Source organism: Rattus norvegicus, chromosome 2 (genome assembly GCF_021556685.1).
Source record: "Rattus norvegicus strain SHRSP/BbbUtx chromosome 2, alternate assembly SHRSP_T2T, whole genome shotgun sequence".
In the NCBI taxonomy this organism is placed as follows: Eukaryota; Metazoa; Chordata; class Mammalia; order Rodentia; family Muridae; genus Rattus; species Rattus norvegicus.
Genome location: NC_141535.1, coordinates 38,202,795 through 38,222,772, shown reverse-complemented (window position 1 = coordinate 38,222,772; position 19,978 = coordinate 38,202,795). Strand labels below are relative to the sequence as shown.

General features: G+C 41.4%; 1 protein-coding gene across 8 annotated transcripts in view; it reads left to right on the top strand.

Moving 5' to 3' along the window:
* Rnf180 (ring finger protein 180) overlaps positions 1–19,978 on the top strand; it is a 214,061-nt gene that overhangs the window by 42,863 nt on the left and 151,220 nt on the right. For all 8 annotated transcript variants that reach the window (XM_087633794.1, XM_087633785.1, XM_087633791.1 and 5 more), the window contains exon 2: positions 4,725–4,859. In XM_087633794.1, coding sequence (XP_087489920.1) covers positions 4,725–4,859 — 135 coding nt within the window. The remainder of the gene's footprint in view (positions 1–4,724; positions 4,860–19,978) is intronic.

The following is a 19,978-nucleotide window of genomic DNA, read 5'->3' as shown; positions in this document are numbered from 1 at the left end:
CCTCAGGCACCTACAGCACTGGTGCAGTAGGTGAGGACTTAAATCTCACCCACAAGAGGGGACAGAGAGAGGAGGAGAAGGAGACTGGGCTTGGAATGGGCTCTTGAAACCTCAGAGTCCAGTCACAGCGGCACACTTCCTCCAACAAGGCAGTATCCCCTAACCCTTCCTAAACAGTCCACCAACCAGGAACCAAACATTTACATTTCTGAGCCAATAGGGTTCATTCTCACTCAAAGCACTGCTGCCTGTCTACAGCCTGTAACAGGTTACCTATTGAGCTTATTAAATATGCAACTTTCTAGAAACACCAGGATGTTACCTAGAAACATCAGAATCTCTTTGGCTGTGGCTCAGGGACATGCAGTTTAATGCACTCTGTTTATATCATAGCTGAGTGGGTGACACTGACATCTCAATGATGAGGAAAGAGTCAGCTCTTCAGAGACTAGGCCAAGAGATCGAATAGTGCTGTCCAGTCATATCAGTGAAGCTGTATTAAAGTAATAAAGAGTGAGCTGCGAGAGATGATTCACCTCTGGTAAACTGTTCTCCATGCAAACATGATGACTTGAGTTTGGATCCCTATCACCCATGTGAAAGGCCAGACATGGTGGTATACCTTGTAATCCCAGCCCTGAGGAGACAGAGGAAAGAAGATCCTGAGGGTCTTTCTGGCTAGTGGGTCCAGCCTAATCAGTGATCTCCATGTTCAGAAAGAGATTCTGTCTCAAAAAGACAAGGCAAGAGGCAGGTAAGATGTTTGACTCTGTAAAGGACACCTCTCTTTACGACTGACAACCTGAATTAAATTCCTTAAAGCCACACGATATAGTGAGAGAACTCATAATATAAACCGCAATATGTGTGTTGATACACACATGTCCACACACATATGCACATGATAAATAGATACTGCCTTAATAAATTAGACAAAGTAATAGAGAAAGACACCCAATGTTGACCTGTGGCCTCTACATGCCCATACACATATGAACATGCACATATACATACATCACACTGCATACAATATATACACACACAACCATGCATTCCAAATACTGGAGAAAACACAGGTTAAATTAACTTTATAAGATACTCTACTAGTATATTAAATCTTGATCATATAGGTAACATACATTTTAAAAACATATTTCTCGTTATTTTACCAAGTCTTCAAAAATCTATTATATGTTTCTATATAATCTGGATTGGCTACATTTCAAGTACTGTTACCACATCTGATTAAGTAACTATCTATAGATTTGCACATATTCATTCTGAACAAAGTACCAGGACAAACATCTCTCCCAGTGCAGACTCTTAAAAAGATGTTCATGTGGCATCTGGGCATTGCAAATACTGGCCTAGATCTTCGGAACAAGATCAAAACTAGATCTATAGATTTAAAACATTTACAGGGATGGATTTTCACAGTGTGGTCTTCAGTAGTTGTCACTGAGAACTCACTGAAATCTCCTATCGATTTTTATTTATGTCTCACTACACCTTAAGAAGACATGGGCGACTATGTGAGAGAGACACGAGTATCCAGGTTTGGATGTGGATACTTTCAGACTTGTTTCTGATGTGAGATTTTCCTGAGAATCACAGGATAAAGGAGCTGGAGACATAGGAGGTTAAGGATATCGAGGGGAAAGAGAACACTTGGGTAGTTAGACAAGGTAGAGTACTCCAACAATGCAGAAACAAGGGGCGGAGCTTTTAAAGATCATAATCTTTGTCATCGATATTCTCAGTAAAGTGATCTGTAGCTTCTGAGGATGAGTCAGTTGATGGAGGTGGAACTATGGCCTGACAGCTGGAAGATCAAGGCTGGGTTAACAGGCAGATGGTTATTGAGCCTGCTAGTCAGGGGTGTGTCTTGTTGTAGTTGTTTTCTGTGTCTTTGAAAGCAGCATCTCTCTACACAGCCCAGACTGTTCTAGCACTCATCAGGGTCCAGTACATGTGAAGCTTTCAGTAAATACTGTATGAATAGGTCTAAAATCATTAATGGGAAAATCCCAGGCTTTAAAAATAGACTGGCAATGATGGAGCTATTCTGTACTCACCGTTTGTGTTATCATTGGATATAGTAAACTGTCCCAATGAGTGGCTTTCAAAGTCACTGCAGTCTCATAAAGACCACCACCACTTTATTTATTCTTTTTTAAAAATTGAAAATAGATTGTCATACAATTAATACGGACCACAGTTTCTCCTCCCTAAAGTTCTCCCAACTCCTCACCAGCCAGACCTCCCCTCTCCTCCAAATCTACTCCCCATCAGTTTCCTTTTCAGAAAAGAGCAGGCCTCCAAGAAACCAACAGACAACAGCCAAACATGACAAAGCAAGATATTATTGAGGCTGGACAAGGCAACACAATGGGAGAGAAAGAGTCCCAAGAGCAGATTTGTCCGAGAAATTCCCACTGTCAGGAGTCCTACACATACAACAGGCTAACAGCTGTAACATATGTGCAGAGGAGCCAGTGCAGCCCCTATAGGCCCTGTGCTTGCCACCTCAGTCTCTGTGAGTCCATTTGAGCCCTGCTTAGTTGACTTGGTGGGCCTTGATCTCCTGTTCACTGACATTTTAAAGTAAGCCCTTTTGCCAATGGGCAAAGAAATACTTTGCCCCTCACCGATTGGAGCACATGGGAGGACAGCCCCTGCACCTCACCCGGACAGCACAGTGAAGCTGCCCTGATGACAAAGGCCCAGCCAGCTTGAGGATGTGAGCATGGGAGAACTGGCCTAGCCCCTTGCAGACTGCAGCACTTGGGAGATTGGGCCCCAATTTTTGACTGGGTAGCACAGGAGAGCTGACTCTAGAGACATGGGTGTAGGTGAGTGGGCCTGGAGAGCATAAGAGCAGAATTGACTGTGCATCCTGCCCATGGCACCACTGGGTGGCCTAGCTGGAGCAGTGCTGAAGAGTTAGTTCATCCTGGTGGTGCAGCTAAAGGAGAGCCAACATGCCCAGATCCAGGGCTCTGAGTTGGTCCACCTAAAAACCTATATCATCTATCTGCAAATGGTGGGGATGGGGCTAAGGGCAAGTCTTGCTGATCCAATGACATAGAGTCTCCATGACACAGTCAACAACAGGATAACCAGGAGGAATCCCAGTGAGGATCCAATGTTGATGTTGTCACAGAAGCTATAGACCTTGATTCATCCAAACCAAGTGACTCATTGCAATGAACATTTGCAAATGAAGATGGGTGGACAGGGGGATAAACTGTGAGGAATACTGTGACATACTACGACTTCTATGATGAGATATTTTTCCATGTTCTCCTTTTAGTTTGTATGTGTGTGTTTTATTTTAGGGGAGCAGTTGTAAGAGTGAAGGGCAGGTACGAGGGGATGGGGAGATGAGTGGGACTGGGGTGCATAATGTGAAATTCACAAACAATCAATAAAAGTTTAAAAAATATTTAAATTTCACTAAAAAGTAAAGCATGTATACTTAAATTTTAATCCATTATTTTAATATACTATTTTTACAGTTTCTAGTGAAAATTTTAGACAATCTATTTTGATCGTTTTCCCATTTTGTCCCAGATCCCTCCCCCTTCCATACTCACCCAATTTTATGTTCAATTTTTGGTCTTTTTCAAAAACAAGAAGAAACAAAAACAAAAAAAAAGCCACAAATCAATCCCACAAAAATGAAAATCAAAATGAACAATATTTACACTTCCTTGCCACAATCCCTTTTGGAAAAGAAGTTACATTTATCTGTTTACGTATCTTATGTGTACAAAGGAGGGCTCACCCACCAGAGCATAGCAGTTTGTGGAGGACAGAGGACAACCTTCAGGAGGGAGTTGGTTCTCTCCTGTCATGTTGGTCTGCTGCATCAAATCAGTCTTCAGGGTTAGCAGCAATCCTCTCTACCCACCTAGCAATCCTCCTGTGATTCTTAAGAGCACTGCAATGACTTCATAGATTTTCCCTTGAGCTCTGGCCTTAAAAAATCAATAAGGAGAGACATAGAGCATTCTAGAAAGAAAATAAGCTTGTAATCACTGCATAAATGCACTATTGTTATCAGAATTACATGGAAACTTCTACGTCAGACATTTTATATAGCGCTCCTTGCCTAGGACACAGTCACTAGCAGGTAGGTGCCTGATTCATCTCACAAAACCCACTGTTGAGGTCGTCCCAAAAGCTGCCATGGGGCTCTTCCACAAAGCAGGACCTGTCCGTGGCATATGCTGGGGTTCCATAGAACACAGCTCCAGACTCTTGTCCTCCACAACCTCAGTTTGGGACCTCACAGGATGCTACAGCTTACACTCATAATGTGCAGTGTGTGAAAAGTGCGTTGTAATTTAGACTACAGAAAAGGTCGTCCACTCAAGTGCTCTGGGAAAGGAATTAATGTATGGAAGACTAAGGAATCCTGTCTCACAGGACCAAATTTTAAGTGTTTTAGATATTACCCACAACACCTTTATCAGTCCCTTGGAATGTTGAAACTTCCTGCATAGGTTTCATCCTGTCATGGGGCCCTGCAGTTGGCTGTGTCACAGGGCAGCCCCAGACACTGATAATTTGCTCAGGACACAGGGTAGAGGAGCCAGGTGTCTAGCACAACAGTGAGAGACTCTTCTGACATCTCTACATGTCACTGCCCCTGTAAGGATTTGGGAATCGAAATTCTCCGGTGCATCTCATCATTCTGACAGTCGTCATTGTTCTCGCAGATGAGAAGAAGTGAAGAGTCGACAGGCACGCAGAGCAGTGAGGAGCAGACAGGAGCCCTTCGTTGCTGGAGATGTAGAAAATGCATCGCAAGTTCTGGTTGCTTCATGAGTCCTCTTGAGACTCAAGCGGTTGAGGTGAGTTTCACTGACTTCAAGAGTGTGAGACAGTGGAAACGTTGGAGGCACACCTATACATACGTGCACACCTACTCTGCCACACCCAAACACATGACAAACACCTTTAAAGATCCGGTACTCTTCAGCAGACAGAAATCTTAAAGTTTTCATGCCAGCAGTCTATTGGATATAATTTGTATAGAATAAAACTTCCTTACAGCTTGATAATTTTAATTAATTCTCATATGAATCAGTCAGGATATACAACCTTCCCATGACCTGAGAAGTCTGTTTTGCCCTCTTTCAGAGAAGGCTTTCCCGTTCCAAGGCACCAGCTGCAGAGTTGTGTCCCCGCTGGCTGGCATCACCTATCCGTGACTCTATTCCGATGAACTAAAACCTTGTTCATCCCTTTCCCTTGTGCTTGCCCCAGCGTCAGACTTTACAGTCTCACTTACATACCTGCCATGTGGAGCCCTTGGCTGAATTCTGTGTCATTCACGAGTGTGACAGTTTCCATTGTTTCCTGCCGAGGGACCTCACCACTTGCTCATTTGCAGTGATCTGCACTTATTGTCATCTTAGGCTACGGGAATTTTGTCTCTTATTTTGTCATCCTTGGGATGTGTTTGGAGATGAGTATCTTAGTCACAGGGCAGACGCACATTAAGTTTTCAAGGAACTGCTACTACTCTTCCAAGGCGAGCATTCCCATAGCAGTGCGTGAGGATTCCAGTCGCTCTCATACCTTCCTGTGTACGGTCTGTCCATTCAGGAGGACAAGCGGCGGCCCCTCACTAGAGTCAGCTTCGTATTTCTCTGATAACTAATGATGGGGATACCTTTCCATTGCTTATTGATCAGAGCCATCCAATAGATTGTTTCTATTCACATTATCTGTATCTCTGTCACTTGTTCAGAGTAACCCTCTGAGGAATATAATCTGTCACCAAGGGTAAATGATTTTGCTCGAGTCTACTGTGTCTAGGCAGTGAGCCTGGACAGCTTTGGGACACATTGGGACACGATGAGGAAGGCAGTGATGCAGAACAAAGACCAGGCTCTAATGCATTAGAGCTTTACGGTTTGCAACAGGCCCTCATAGCCTGGCCTGATGAGTGAGTGCCATGCTAACTGCAGGCTGATGTCTGCACTGGAGCTGCACCAGTGCCTGGGCCAGAAGGCTCCTAGAAGAGAGGCAGAAAATATCTAGACACACATGTATACATGGATTTTTAGATATTTCAGAAATGCCATTTGTGAACTGTAAAATCTACTCATTTTAAGAATATAATCCACTAATCTTAATTATTCAAATACCACCACCAAACAGTTCAGGACCTGAGACCCAGGTTTGTCATGCCTATTTGTCCTCCTACTGTCCCCAGCAGCTTCCAGTCTGCCTTTCCTCTCTGCACATTATTAGTATAATGTGTACTCATTAATAAAATATATGTAAATGATTGAAACTATCTTATAGAATAAAATGCATTTATATAATAAACATCTTAATTTTACATATACTAACATATGTCTGGTTATGCTGCTACTGGAGAAACACAAAATATTCAGAAGTAATAAGTAAATAATAAAACATTTTAAGATTATGGACAGAAGACACCACAATTAATCGGGCCAGAAAGAATATGAACAGATCATCAAAAAGGTAAAAGAATCACGTGACCCAACCATCATTAGACCAACAAATGTCTGTTGGTCGTGTTCATGGCAGCCACTGCGTTAGCATAGGTAGGTGATGGAAGAGGTGAGCCATTTATTTATTAAATAGTTCTGAAGAGAGTGCTGGAGAAGTCCTTAGTTCTCTTTCCTAAACCCCTACAAGCCGACACCTGCCCCGATAACTCTCCCAACTACAGTAAACACTGAGCCACACTGTCTCTGTTAAAACCAATGTATAGTCGTTGCTCCCACCTAGGGTCTGTATATAAAGATGTAAGAATGTCTATGCTATCTCTGCCCAAATATAGGAGGCAGCTTTCACACAACAGCATCCTCTAGAGTTCCGTGATCTTCAAGTGCACACTGAAGGCAATGCCAGGTCATCTAGCTCACCCTACAACAGGGATCACTAATCAACAGTCCCCCTTTCAGGGTCTGGCTGTTCCTCCCTTCATTTCCATTAATGGTCCATCCTAAATGTCATGGCTTCCTTTTTCAGCACTCTTTTTCTCTGTTTGTGATCTCACATTTATCACATTGAACCGATACGCATTCTGGGCCCCACTCTCTGGTGCTCTGTAACACACGCTGACAGCTGTCAAATCTATGCTCATGGTATCAGCAAAACTCAACAACGCTTAACAACTTGTCAAGGTCACATACAACAGAACAGTGTAAAGATTTCATTCTGGTCAATGTGGCTGAATTATGAGTGTCTCAGGTTCATTTGTTGATGCTGTGATAGTACTGTATCTAGAGGAGAGACTGCTAGATAATGAAGAGAAAATAAATCATAAGGATAAGACTAATCCAGCAGGACTGCAGCTTATAGGGCAAGAAAGACTATGCAAGGGCCAAAGGAAAAGGTAGCTGTCTGCAAGATTAAAAAGAGCCTGCACCAGAGCCCAGGTAGCCGGTGTCCTGACCTTGACCATTTACCCTCTAAAAACATACAAAGGTATGTTTCTGTTGTTTCCTTCCTGTTTATGGAGTTTTACCATGACGGCCTGAGCAGACTGCTCCGATGGGTCCTATTACATGCACTGCAGATTTGAAGGCAAACAGAAGAATATTCTGTCTTTGTGAAGTTTCTAAGATTTATCATTCGCTGTTGGATTAGTACCATATTAGCATAATCATAGTTCATTTATAATTATAAATCCATCATAATAAATATCAATAACTTAAATTTCTGCTTTAATATTGGATATTTAACATTTACAAATCATAAAAAATAATATTAGTCAATCAAAGAAATGTTCAATTATTATCTGTATAATTGGTAAAAGGAAATGTATCAAGCCTGGTAAGAGCAGGAGATTGGCAAAGTACTGGGCCTATCTGCAAGGAAAAGGCTTTCCCAGGAACTGAGCAAGAGAAGGCAGCACAGGGAAGAGAGCACGGAAGCCCTCAGCGGGAGCGTGTTCAAAGTCCCTGAGGTGTAGCCACAGACTGTGTTGGTGCTCAGATTTAAATTGGGCTGATAAAACGTGAAATTGGAAAGACGGGCATCTGCCAGCTTTTAACTCAAACTAAAATGTTTGATCTGCCTTGACTAGTCCCTGATTTTAGTGGGATTGCTTCAAGTTTCTCTCCATTAAGTTTGATGCTGCCTACTGGTTTTCTGAATACTGCTTTTACTATGTTTAGGTATGGGTCTTGAATTCCTGTTCTTTCCAGGACTTTTATCATGAAGGGGTGTTGGAAGTTGTCAAATGCTTTCTCAGCATCTAATGAAATGATCATGTGGGTTTTTTTTCTTTGAGCTTGTTTATATAGTGGATTACGTTGATGGATTTCCATATATTAACCATCCCTGCATCCCTGGGATGAAGCCTACTTGATCATGATGGATGACTGTTTTGATATGGTCTTGGATTCGGTTTGTGAGAATTTTATTGAGTATTTTTTGCATCCATGTTCAGATTGGTCTGAAGTTCTCTTTCTTTACTACACAAGGCTGCCAACTCTCTCCCTACCTATTTAATATAGTTCTTGAAGTCCTAGCCAGAGCAACTAGACAATAAAAAGAGGCCAAAGGGATACAAATTGGAAGGGAAGAACTCAAAATATCATTATTTGCAGATGATATGATAGTATACTTAAGTGACCCCTCAAAATTCCACCAGAGAAAATCCTACAGCTGATAAACAACTTCAGTAAAGTGACTGGATATAAAATTAATCAAACAAATCAGTATTCCTCTACTCAAAGGATGAACAGGCTGAGAAGGAAATTAGGGAAATGGCACCCTTCACAATAGTAACAAACAATATAAAATATTTTGGTGTGACTTTAACCAAGCAAGTGAAAGATCTGTATGACAAGAACTTAAAGTCTCTGAAGAAAATAACTGAAGATCTCAGAAGATGGAAAGATCTCCCATGCCCATGGATTGGCAGGATTAATATAGTAAAAATGGCCATTTTGCCAAAAGCAATCTACAGACTCAATGCAATTCCCATCAAAATTCCAACTCAATTCTTCATATAGTTGGAAAGAATAATTGGCAAATTCATTTGGAATAACAAAAATCCCAGAATAGCGAAAACTATTCTCAAAATGAAAGAACTGGTGGGAGAGATCATAATCCCCAACCTCAAGCTGCATTACAGAGCAATAATGATAAAAACTGTATGGTATCAGTACAGAGACAGGAAGGTAAGTCAATGGAATAGAATTGAAGACCCAGAAATGAACCCACACACCTATGGTCACTTGATCTTTGACAAAGGAGCTAAAACCATCCAGAGGAAAAAAAAGACAGAATTTTTAACAAATGGTGCTGGTTCAACTGGCAATCAGCATGTAGAATAATGCAGATCAATCCGTTCTTATCACCTTGTACAAAGCTCAAGTCCAAGTAGATCAGGAACCTCCACATAAAACCAGATACACTCAAACTAATAGAAGAGAAAGTAGGAAAGAGCCTGGAATGCATAGGCACAGGAGAATATTTCCTAAACAAAATACCAATGGCTTATGCTCTAAGATCAAGAATTGATAAATGGGACTTTATAAAATTGCAAAGCTTCTGTAAGACAAAGGACATTGTCAATAGGACAAAATGGCAAACAACAGACTGGGAAAAGATCTTTACCAATCCTACATCCTATAGAGGGCTAATATCCATTATATACAAGGAACTTAAGACATTAGACTCCAGAGAACCAAATAATCCTACTAAAAACGGGGGTACATGGCTAAACAAAGAATTCTCAATTGAGGAATACTGAATGGCTGAGAAACATCTAAACAAATGTTCAACATCCTTAGTCATCAGGGAAATGCAAATCAAAACAACCCTGAGATTCCACCTCACATCAGTCAGAATGGCTAAGATCAAAAACTCAAGTGACAACAGATCCTGGTGAGGATGTGGAGAAAGAGGAACACTCCTCCATTGTTGGTGGGATTGTAAGCCGGTTCAACCACTCTGGAAATCAGTTTGGACGTTCCTCAGAAAATTGGACATAGTACCACCTGAGGACCCAGCTAACCTCTCCTGGGCATATACCCAAAAGATGCCCCAACATATAACAAAGATACATGCTCCACTATGTCCATAGCAGCCTTATTTATAATAGCCAGAAGCTGGCAAGAACCCAGATGCCCTTCAACAGTGGAATGGATACAGAAAATGTCGTGTATTTGTACAATGGAGTATTACTTAGCTATTAAAAACAATGCCTTTATGAAATTCATAGGCAAATGAATAGAACTATAAAATAACATCCTGAGTGAGGTAACCAATCACAAAAGAACACATATGGTATGTACTCACTGATAATAGATATTAGCCCAAAAGCTTGGAATACAATCCACAATACATCTACAATCTACAACCATCTGAAGCTCAGGAAGTTGGAAGACCAAATAGCGAATGCTCCCTTCTTAGAAGAGAGAACAAAATGTTCACAGGAGGAAATACAGAAACAAAGCGTTGAGCAGAGACTGAGGGAAAGGTCATCCAGAGACAACCCCACCTGGGGATCCATCTGCCATATACTGTCACCAATCCCAGACAATGTTGTTGATGCCAAGAAGTGCATGCTGACAGGAGCCTGCTATAGCTGTCTCTTGAGAGGCTGTGCCAGAGCCTGACAAATACAAAGGCAGGTGCTCGAAGTCGACCATTGAATGTAGAATTGGGTCCCTTAATGGAGGAGTTAGAGAAAAGATTGAAGGAGCTGAAGGGGTTTGCAACCCATAGGAAGAACAATGATATCAACCAACCAGACCCCCCCCAGAGCTCCCAGAGACTAAACCACCAACCCAAGAGTACACATGGACAGACCCATGATTCCAGCTACATATGTAGCAGAGGATGGACTTACTGGGCATCAATGAGAGGAGAGGACCTTGTTCCTGTGAAGGTTCAATGCCCCCATGTAGGAGAAAGGCAGGCGGGGGAGGCAGGAGTGAGAGAGTGGGTGAGGGAGCACTGTCATAGAGGCAGGGGAGGGAGGGAAAGGATAGGGGGCAATCAGAAGAGGAGATAACATTTGAAATGTAAGTAAAGAAAATATCCAATAAAAAATGTTTGATCTGTGCCTTAAAAGAGAATACTCTGATAGGGTGTGACTGACAGGGCCTTTGAATTTTTTTTTTATTAACTTGAGTATTTCTTATTTACATTTCAAGTCTTACTCCCTTTCCCGGTTTACGGGCCAACATCCCCCTAACTCCTCCCCTTCCCCTTCTTTATGGGTGTTCCCCCTCCCCCCATTGCCGCCCTCCCCACAACAATCATGTTCACTGGGAGTTCAGTCTTAGCAGGACCCAGGGCTTCCCCTTCCACTGGTGCTCTTACTAGGATATTCATTGCTACCTATGAAGTCAGAGTCCAGGGTCAGTTCATGTATAGTCTTTAGGTAGTGGCTTAGTCCCTGGAAGCTCTGGTTGCTTGGCATTGTTGTTCATATGGGGTCTCGAGCCCCTTCAACCTTTCCAGTTCTTTCTCTGATTCCTTCAACAGGAATTCTCTGATTCCTCTTCTCAGTTCAGTGGTTTGCTGCTGGCATTCGCCTCTGTATTTGCTGTATTCTGGCTGTGTCTCTCAGGAGCGATCTACATCCGGCTCCTGTCGGTCTGCACTTCTTTGCTTCATCCATCTTGTCTAATTGGATGGCTGTATATGTATGGGCCACATGTGGGGCAGGCTCTGAATGGGTGTTCCTTCTGTCTCTGTTTTAATCTTTGCCTCCGTATTCCCTGCCAAGGGTATTCTTGTTCCCCTTTTAAAGAAGGAGTGAAGCATTCACATTTTGATCATCCGTCTTGAGTTTCATGTGTTCTGTGCATCTAGGGTAATTCAAGCATTTGGGCTAATAGCCACTTATCAATGAGTGCATACCATGTGTGTTTTTCTGTGATTGGGTTACCTCACTCAGGATGATCTTGATCATAGTTTGAAGAGTATAGAGCATGGATGGAGTTATCTCCTGGGCTCAGTCTTTCTCCCTCTTTCTCCCTCTCCCTTACCCAACCCTTCAGATCTTATAATTAGATCTTTTCAGTCTTGAAATAACCTTTTTGGGTACATGTAAAATTAAGAAATCAAAACAAACAAACAAAAACCCAAAAAGACAAGGAATCCAAAGGGGTTGGGGTCTTTTACATTTGTAACCCTTTAAATATTTAATTGAAAACTAACAACAGTACTAAGTGAAAGTCTTGCCACAGAGTTTGTCCCTGGGTATGCACAGCTGCCGTACTTAAATTATTTGGGCTACTTATTTTTAATAAATTTCCTGAGATACTGTTACTGCTTACACTTGAAAACTAAGTTGTAAACATCTGTCAGAATATTATTTAATGGTCTTAAGTCATCAACACTTTGACATTCAAACCATACAGTGTTATTTAAAAAATTAAGTCCTATGCAATGGAGGAAAATAACACACATCCTGTATGGACAGCTAAAGCCAGTCCATGTTCAGAAAGGAAACTGTTGGAGAGGTGCACTAGTGCCCCCTGCTGCTTGAAGAAATCATTTTATTTATAGACATTGTGTAACCATCTTCCTGCCAGCTCAGCGTGAAATTAGCTTAGTTGGTTGGTTTTTCCTCTCTGCCCTGTCACATCTCACTTGACATAAATAATCTCCCTAGTAAGGTTTTGAATCTTAGTGACGTAACCTTGTCTAGCTTGTAAGTTCCTTACAGACAAGGAGATAACCTGTTAGTGTTAGAAAGGCTTTACGTTCCCCAAGTCAGGACGCTTCTGAGTCTGTCATTCTTTTAAGTTTATTATGTAGTTGTTTAGAGTACAGAATCATCGTCTTCCTTATTATGCATGCACAAAATATCGCGTTCTCTTATATTTGCCCCACTGTTATGCTTCAACTCTTTCTGCACTTTAGTCGACTTTGCCTCCTTAAAACAGTCAGCTTCCAGGTCACCGAGGAATGCAAATGTGCCTCTGTGGGCATATGCACACACACACACACACACACACAGACACACACACACACACACACACACACCCAAGCAGACACATATGTACACACATGCATATACACAGATAAACAGACACGTGTGCACACACACATACCCACATAGAAACACATATGTACACAAGGACATGCACATACAGATACACATACACACATGCGCACACACACACATGCACATACACACACACCCAAGCAGACACATATGTACACACATGCAATACACAGATAAACAGACACGTGTGCACACACACATGCCCACATAGAAACACATATGTACACAAGGACATGCACATACAGATACACATGCACACACACACACACACACACACACACACACCTCTAGATCTATTCCTGTAGTGTGTAAGAATAGCTGTTTAGGCAAACATGTTTGGTTTATATTAACAGTTCTGAAATAAAAGTGGTTTTGTTGGGATGTCATAAAGTAGAAATAGCTAATGGAATTTCCTTCCCAAATCTGCTTTTCCATATAAATTAGTCTGTTATTTTGCTTAAAGTAAGTTTTAGGTCTGCTTTCTGTGAGTATTGGAGAAAGTGTCAGTGCTTTATTAAATGCACTCAGGTGGGAGAAAGGACTAGGTGCGTAGTCCTAGAACTTGTACCATTCACCTCCTACAGGACGTAGCAGCTGGAAATTCCTCGTCTGAATCACGAACTCTGAAGCCGAGCTGACTGGATGGAACCTTTAGTTTTGAATTTGTGACCTTGACAAGTTGCTGAGATGCTGCTTAATTTTGCTTGTCTCAGCGTTCTTGTCTATAACGTGGGAATGCCTGAAGCAGTGTTAGGGTAGAGAGCATAATGTAAGTATTTGCTGCTTAATAAAAATCACAAGAACATACATCATAGAGCTTCCCCTGTGGACAGACATGGCTTGATATTTGCTAATATAGAAACACTCAAGAATCATGTAAACTTAACCGTAGGTACTGGCTGCTTAGGGTTATGAACAGGATTGTGTGGGGAATATTATAGTCATTAATAAGCTTAGATGAAATAAGGAATTTGTATAGTGACATGTCACATGAACACTTTCCCGCAAAGTTACTGACATGTTGATAAATCTCCTTACCGGGTCTGTGTGGTCACCGCTGTATCCACTTATTAGTAAACATTTTTAGGTTGACTACCGTGAACTCGCTTTAAAGTTAATAATCTGTTATTCTTCCTGCCAGCCTGGGTCTTTTTCTTTCCTCTGCTCCTTCTCTTCTTTCATTTTATTAGTTTTGCTGATATGTAAACAATCTTGAAAAGTAAGAGCAAGTTCTGGGCTTTATCATGAAAAGGTGATCATTTTTGTCAAATCCAATTTGCTTTATTTCGTATGAGGCTTTTAGCAATTCATTAGCTGTACCAATCGGTACAAGTATCTTCCAATGGGAAGAGCTGGAGCACAGGAATGTATTAACCCTATTCTCCACCCCTACACTTCATCCTTCCGTTTGTTTCAGACACAGAGGATTTCAGGGAAAGTATGCTGTTGGCTTTGATTCAGTCACTCCCAATAGATTTTCCCAGAATTTTTATAAACAGATTAAATTTTGATTTAGGGATTGTGGCCATATAGAAGAATTGTTAATAGTTTCAAATTTTAAATGAAAACCTTTTTAGCAGTGTAGAAAACCAAAAAAAAGCATGCATGCTGTTATCCATGTACATTTTGATAATCTTCAAAGACAAAAAACCAAAAACCTTCCACACCAAAGTGGCTGAGGTTGGTAAAGATGACAGTGACTGAAAGTTGCCAATGTGGAGCAGGCGTCTTTCATTCATCCAGCAGGTACCCATCCACTGTGCTTCAGGCACTGTCCTATTCTCTGAGGGTGAAGTGATTATTAAGTATCCGTTCCACATTCCTTCATTATTGGTGGGATTGCAGACTGGTACAACCATTCTGGAAATCAGTCTAGAGGTTCCTCAGAAAATTGGACATTGAACTACCTGAGGACCCAGCTATACCTCTCTTGGGCAAATACCCAAAAGATGTCTTAACATATAACAAAGACACATGCACCACTATGTTCATAGCAGCCTTATTTATAATAGCCAGAAGCTGGAAAGAACCCAGATGCCCTTCAACAGAGGAATGGATATAGAAAATGTGGTACATCTACACAATGGAGTATTACTCAGCTATCAAAAACAATGACTTTATGAAATTCGTAGGCAAATGGTTGGAACTGGAAAATATCATCCTGAGTGAGGTAACCCAATCACAGAAAAACACACATGGTATGCACTCATTGATAAGTGGCTATTAGCCCAAATGCTTGAATTACCCTAGATGCACAGAACACATGAAACTCAAGACGGATGATCAAAATGTGAATGCTTCATTCCTTCTTTAAAAGGGAAACAAGAATACCCTTGGTTGGGGGAATAGGGAGGCAAAGTTTAGAACAAAGGCAGAAGGAGCACCCATTCAGAGCCTACCCCACATGTGGCCCATACATATACAGCCACCCAATTAGATAAGATGGATGAAGCAAAGAAGTGCAGGCTGACAGGAACCGGTAGTAGATCTCTCCTGAGAGACACAGCCAGAATACAGTAAACACAGAGGCGAATGCCAGCAGCAAACCACTGAACTGAGAATAGGACCCCCGTTGAAGGAATCAGAGAAAGAACTGGAAGACCTTGAAGGGGCTCGAGACCCCATATGTACAACAATGCCAACCAACCAGAGCTTCCAGGGACTAAGCCACTACCTAAAGACTATACATGGACTGACCCTGGACTCTGACCTCATAGGTAGCAATGAATATCCTAGTAAGAGCACCAGTGGAAGGGGAAGCCCTTGGTCCTGCCAAGACTGAACCCCCAGTGAATGTGATTGTTGGGGGGAGGGTGATAATGGGGGGAGGATGGGGAGGGGAAGCCCATATAGAAGGGGAGGGGGAGGGGCTAGGGGGATGTTGGCCGGGAAACTGGGAAGGGGAATAACATTCGAAATGTAAATAAGAAATACTCAAGTTAATAAAGATTTAAAAAAAAGTATCCGTTCCATGCAGCTTGCCTCTCAGTGAGTTTTAGACCTAGCAACTAAAGAAAGAAAGATTGCTACTTCAAAATTTGCATTGAAAATTTTTAGGAGATTAAATATTCTCTCTGGTATGGACAGAATAGAAAATTTTCTTCAGTTGTTAGGATATGGAAGACTGATTTCCAGACCCCACACAAATATAAAAATGTACAGATGCCCAAAGCTCATAGGTAAAATATTTGCATGTAACTTTGTATATCCTCATATATATTTTAAATTGCCTCTGGTTTGCTTATATCTAATACGATTTAAACTGTAAACAGTTGTTGTATGACATTGTTTAAGAATAATTACTGTTCATGAGAATGCATTTTGTTATGAATTTTCTGGTTGGTTGGATCCATAGACTTAGAGCCGTATATGCAAAGAATAGCTTACATAGAAAATAATAATATGTTTGGGGATGTATGTCATTAGAGATGAAATGAATTTTTCTTTCTGGAAGAATTACATTTGTAATTATTATAAACCTATAAATACTAACAGGAACTATTAGCAATATGTACAATCTAGAACATTTAGAAACATTTAAACAACTGCCAACCTTTTTTTTGTTTTTTGTTTTTTTTTTTTTTTTTTGCTTATGTACTTCAAGTTTGACAGTCATTTTCTCAAGCTTCTTAAATATTTGGGTGTTATAAAGGATTCTCAGTTTTATGATGTGACTAAACTACATGTAACTTGGAGGAAGGCAGCTTATAATGCCTGAACAGTCACTGCAAAGCCTTCAACATCAGAACTTAAAATACAAGAAAAGGCAGGTGATACAGGCACACAAAACCATACACACACACACACACACACACACACACACACACACACACACACACACACACTATAGGATCCTTAACCTTGTAACATAGAGAACCATTAAGTAGTACATTTAATGTATAGTCACTGTGGTTGGGAAGAAGAAACTAAAGCTTAAGCATCCAGGCACCTCTCATGCTGGTGACATGGGAGCCGTGCCCTGGGAGCAAACACCTTTCCAGACAGCCCTTCAGCAGACTCATGGTCTTGACTGAGATTATTTTCTTGAGCACTCCTTGTACTTTCTCCAGAGATCTCAGCAGATCCTAGAGGTTGCTATTTAAGGGCTGCAGAAAGTCACACTCACAGATTTCTAAGATTAATGTTTGAAGTTCTAGAATTATCAATGATTGAGCAATGCTAGAATTTCCCCCCCGGGGTCAGGGTGGGCAACGGTGATAGCATCTATAATTGCACTGTGTTCTAAGTCTAAGGAAAATGTTGCAGATGCTTCCTTGTTTATATGCTTGCTATAGAAAGAGCAAGTAAGGACACATTGTGACTTGACGTGCTGCTCTCAATAAAGTTCAAGCTGTGTTTTCTTGAGATATTTGAAAGAACCTACAGGGCTTACTGCCTACAGTGGGTTTAGCTTGTGACCCACTTGCCTAGTTGTGTAAGAGCAGGGTGTTCTTTAGATTGGAGTTCATCAAACCTCAGAGGCTGTCAACTTGGAGAACTTTGCCAGCTCCCTGGGGTCTCAACATTCTCATCTTTGGGACTGGATCAGTAAGAGTAACCACTGTGTGAGATTACAAAGTCTAAATAAGGAAACCCAAGTAGGACAGTGTCTACTCCTTCCAGTCGCTGAGACTTCCTTTTCTGTTATCTTTGCTATCTGTGAAAAGGTGGTTCCACATAAACACGCTCTACAGGTGCTCCCGTGCATATATGTACAAGAACATGGAATTTGCATATCACCTATGTCTATCCTCCTATGTATTAGACCAACTCCTCAAATTAGTTCTTGATCCTAAATTCATTGCTTAATAGGTCTTGCTTTCTTGTAGCAGAATTCTCAGTTGCCTTTGAAACATTCTAATTGTTTAAGGAAGAAATTACTTGTTTATCTTTTAAGAAGGTTCCCCATCAGAGTTCCAACTCAGTTCTTCATAGAGCAATTTGAAAATTCATTTGGAATAACAAAAAACCCAGGGAAGCAAAAACTATCCTCAACAATAAAAGAACTTCTAGGGGAATCACCATCCTTTACCTCAAGCAGTATTACAGAGCAATAGTGATAAAAACTTGTATTACGGTATTGGTACAGAGACAGGCAGGTAGATCAGCGGAATAGAATTGAAGACCCAGAAATGAACCCACACACCTATGGGCACTTGATTTTTGACAAAGGAGCTAAAACCATCCAGTGGAAAAAAGATAGCATTTTCAACAAATGGTGCTGGTTCAACTGGAGGTCAGCATGTAGAAGAATGCAAAATTTATCCATTCTTATGGCACTGTACAAAGCTCAAGTCCAAGTGGATCAAAGACCTCCACATAAAACCAGATACACTCAAACTAATAGAAGAAAAAGTGGGGAAGAGCTTGAACAGACGGCACTGGGGAAAATTTGCTTAACAGGATACCAATGGCTTATGCTCTAAGATAAAGAATCGACAAATGGGATCTCATAAAACTGCAAAGCTTCTTTCTGTAAGGTAAAGGACACTGTCATTAGGACAAAACGTCAACCAACCAAAAGATTGCGAAAAGATCTTTACCAATCCTATATCAGATAGAGGGCTAATATCCAATATATGCAAAGAATTCAAGACGTTAGACTCCAGAGAATCAAATAACCCTATTAAAAATGGGGTACAGAACTAAACAAAGAATTCTCAATTGAGGAATATTGAATGGCTGAGAAGCACCTAAACAAATGTTCAACATCCTTAGTCATCAGGGAAATGCAAATCAAAACAACCCTGAGATTCCACCTCACACCAGTTAGAATGGCAAGATCAAAACTCAGGTGACAATAGATGCTGGCAAGGATGTGGAGAAAGAGGAACACTCCTCCATTGTTGGTGGGATTGCAAGCTGGTACAACCACTCTGGAAATCAGTCTGGAGGTTTCTCAGAAAATTGGACATTGAACTACCTGAGGACCCAGCTATACCACTCCTGGGCATACATCCAAAAGATGCCCCAACATATAACAAAGACACATGCTCCACTATGTTCATCGCAGCCTTATTTACAATAGCTAGAAGCTGGAAAGAACCCAGATGTCCCTCAACAGAGGAATGAATATAGAAAATGTGGTACAACTACACAATGAAATACTACTCAGCTATCAAAAACAATGACTTTATGAAATTCATAGTCAAGTGGATGAAACTCAAAAATATCATCCTGAGTGAGGTAACCTAATCACAAAAAAACACACATTGTATTTACTCACTGATAAATGGATGTTAGCGCAAAAGCTTGGATCACCCAAGACACAATCACAGACCACATGAAGCTCAAGAAGAAGGATGACCAAAGTTCAGATCCTTCAGTCCTTAAAAGGGGGAACAAAAATATTCACAGGAGGAAGTTCAGAGACAAAGTTTGGAGCAGAGACTGAAGGAAAGGACATCTAGAGACTGCCCCCCTGGGGATCCAGCCCATATACATACAGCCTCCAAACCCAGATAATATTGCTGATGCCAAGAAGTGCATGCTGACAGGAGCCTGATATAGCTGTCTCCTGAGAGGCTTTGCCAGAGCATGATAAATACAGAGGTGAATGCTACCAGCCAACTGTTGAACTGAAAGTGTAGTCCCCATTAGAGGAGTTAAAGAAAGAGTTGAAGAAGCTGAAGGGGTTTGCAACCCCATAAGAACAACAATACCAACCAACCAGAGCTCCCAGAGACTAAACCACCATCCAAAGAGGAGGAGGAGGAGGAGGAGGAGGAGGAGGAGGAGGAGGAGGAGGAGGAAGAAGAGGAGGAGGAGGAGGAGGAGGTGGTGGTTCTGTCTATTGTCCCTGGGCTCTTTGTTCTGGGCCTGGAGTGAGACAACATCCCTGGTGGCAGTGGGAGGGTTCATCAGAGGCTCCACCTAAGATGGCCAACCAGCTGGAACCTTCAAAGTCATGCTGCAGTCCAGTGACCTACTTCTCCTGAAGTTTCCAGA